Raw genomic sequence first — 2,820 nt, forward strand, 5'->3', positions numbered from 1 at the left:
ATGTCAACGCTCGAAGATACAGCGTCACACAAAATCCCTACCAGCCAGCTACGAACCACCTCTAAGGCACGTTTTTCACACATCAATATAGACATCGTTGGTCCTTTCCCATTATGCGAGGGACAACGCTACTGTCTAACGATGATCGATCGTTATACTCGATGGCCAGAAGCGGCACCAATGCCAGACATGTCCGTCGAATCCGTCGCTAAAGCACTTCTGTCACACTGGATTGCGCGGTTTGGTGTTCCAGAGCGAATCACATCAGACCAGGGAAGGCAGTTTGACTCCGCCGTTTTTGCTGAGCTAATTACGACTATTGGCGCAACCCACCTGCGAACAACTCCATACCACCCGCAATCAAATGGCATTATCGAGAGGTGGCACAGGAGTTTCAAAGTAGCTATACTATGCCACGACCCAACTAGGTGGGTGCAGCACCTACCGACAATTTTGCTTGGCTTACGCGTCGCATATAAGCCCGACATTAAGGCATGTCCCGCATTATTAGTTTATGGGTCGACTCTGCGAATCCCAGGCGAATTTTTGCAAGGGGCGGAACAAACGAAGGCCACTGAAGAGACCGTATCGCAATTTAGGTCAGCAATGCAGAAGCTGCGACCGACGCAGACATCGCATCACACAACCATAAAAGTCTTTGTGCCACCTGCACTAAAGACAGCAACGCATGTATTCGTGCGCAACGATTCGATACGCCCATCGCTAACACGCCCTTACGACGGACCATACCCCATCATCAAGCGATCGTCTAAGTATTTTAATATTCAAATGCGAGGGCGTAACACAAACATCAGTATTGATCGGTTGAAGCCAGCGTTTCTAACACACGCCGATCTCGAAGATACCACCGTGATTCCGTCAACAGTAGAGCGGCCACAACAGCAACTGGAGTCGCCACAACAGCAACTGGAATCGCCACATCTGTCGCCGGAAGATAAGCTGCCACAACACCAGCCGCTACCGATACCGAAACAAAAGTCGCAGCAGCAACAGAATAGTGCGATGAAACCTACTCGCAGCGGCAGGCATGTCACCATACCTCTCCGGTACCGATAGTTTCATCTAGTGGGGGAGTACTGTGGCACCCTGCATCATTTCATATTTCTCCTTCTCATTTTATTTTGCTATTTTTTGTAAGTCAATTACATATACTCACTTGTACATTTTTTCTTTCTGATTCCTGCAACCAAATAGTACGCACGCGCGCTAACTAAGTTTTGCTGTTCAAGTTTTTATAAAATAAAGATTTCATTATTTGACCTACATTGGCATTAATAGAAGCGATCTTTCTTATTGCTTTTACTGTTTTGCCTTACATAAATAGTCGGCGAAAATATCAACCCTCTACGGAGGCTCAACCATCATAGCCTCCAGATATATATTAAAAGTTGCAAATCATTTAAACTGGTTCACAAAAATTCAGTTTCATTACAACTTTGCAAAATTTGATTGCGTTTTCTCGACTTATATATAGACGGTTTCAAAAGTTGCAAAATTTCTTTAAAAAAGTTATGTGATTTTAACAATATTATAATCAAAAGAAAGGTAATCGATATAACTTTCTTTTGATATATATTAACAGTTGAAAATCATTTACACTAGTTCACAAAAAATCAGTTTTGTTACAACTTTGCAAAATTTGACCACTTTTCCACTGCTTACATATAGATCTTTTCAAAAGTGCAAAATTTCTATAAATTAGTTAATCGATTTTAACAATGTTATCATCAAAAGAATATAAACGATTTACCTTTGTTTTGATATATATTAGTAGTTAAAAAATATTATATAATTCGTTTACAAAAATTCACTTTTCTTATAACTTTGCAAAATTTTACCACTTTTTCACTGCTTATATATAGCTGTTTACAAAAGTTGCAAAATTGTTATGAAAACGTAGAGCGATTTTAACGGTGTTATAATCAAAAGAAAGGTAATCGGTTTACCTTTCTTTTGATATATATTAACAGTTGCAAATCATTTATGGTGGTTCAGAAAAATTAAGTTTTCTTACAACTTTGCAAAATTTGACAAGTTGGACCTACACTTTGAAGGTGCTCCTGGCGTTGAAGGTGCTGAGGGCGGAAGGTACTCATGGTGCTCCTGGCGATGAAGGAGCTGAGGGTAGAAGGTACTGGTGGTGCTCCTGGCGATGAAGAAGCTGAGGGCAGAAGGTTCTAATGGTGCTCCTGGTGATGAAGATGCAAGCGTTGAAGGTGCTGATGGTGAATCCCAAATCTGTAAACAAACAAAAATATCAATTAAAATTTATAAACATTTAAAAAGTCTCAATACATACCTTAAGAATGTGACTAAGTCGCTGCTGTTTTGCAATCGAAAAGAAGAAATTACATTATAATTAAATAAAATTGTTAAATACGTATTCTTACCTTCAAAATTTTCGTAAAGTGACATTTCTTCACAGTATGTATACTGTCATCAAAACTCCGATGTTTCTAACTTGCTCGCTCTAACGCATAGAATTCTTATTAGAGTACGAATTCTTATCGAGTATGTAGCTCTAACAAAGGGACATTTTTTGACAGTTCGAACAAAAAATTTGCAAGTGTGTGGGTGAGATGACTAAAAAGTTGCGAATGTGTCGTTGAATTTGAGGGGAAAGTGGTGAGCCGTGGCTGGCAGGGTATTTATCTGTTAAGAAACAAAGCGATTGCATCATGAGTTTTGGTAGGAAAAAATCGGCCGTGGAAACACTGCTCCTAGCGCTTATTTATTATTGTACTAAATATAGGTGCGTTCGTTTAAAATCACCAGTTAAAACCAACCAACTGCCAAATT

General features: G+C 39.6%; 1 protein-coding gene across 1 annotated transcript; it reads left to right on the forward strand.

The window, feature by feature from the left end:
- LOC108368956 (uncharacterized) lies at positions 1 to 1,077 on the forward strand. The gene has a single exon (XM_017623924.1). It carries the CDS (start codon positions 1 to 3, stop codon positions 1,075 to 1,077), a length of 1,077 nt encoding a protein of 358 aa, XP_017479413.1.
- The last annotated feature ends 1,743 nt before the right edge of the window (positions 1,078 to 2,820 follow it).

Source organism: Rhagoletis zephyria, unplaced genomic scaffold (genome assembly GCF_001687245.7).
Source record: "Rhagoletis zephyria isolate East Lansing unplaced genomic scaffold, Rhagoletis_zephyria_1.1 Rzeph_scaffold_03420, whole genome shotgun sequence".
Taxonomy (NCBI): Eukaryota; Metazoa; Arthropoda; class Insecta; order Diptera; family Tephritidae; genus Rhagoletis; species Rhagoletis zephyria.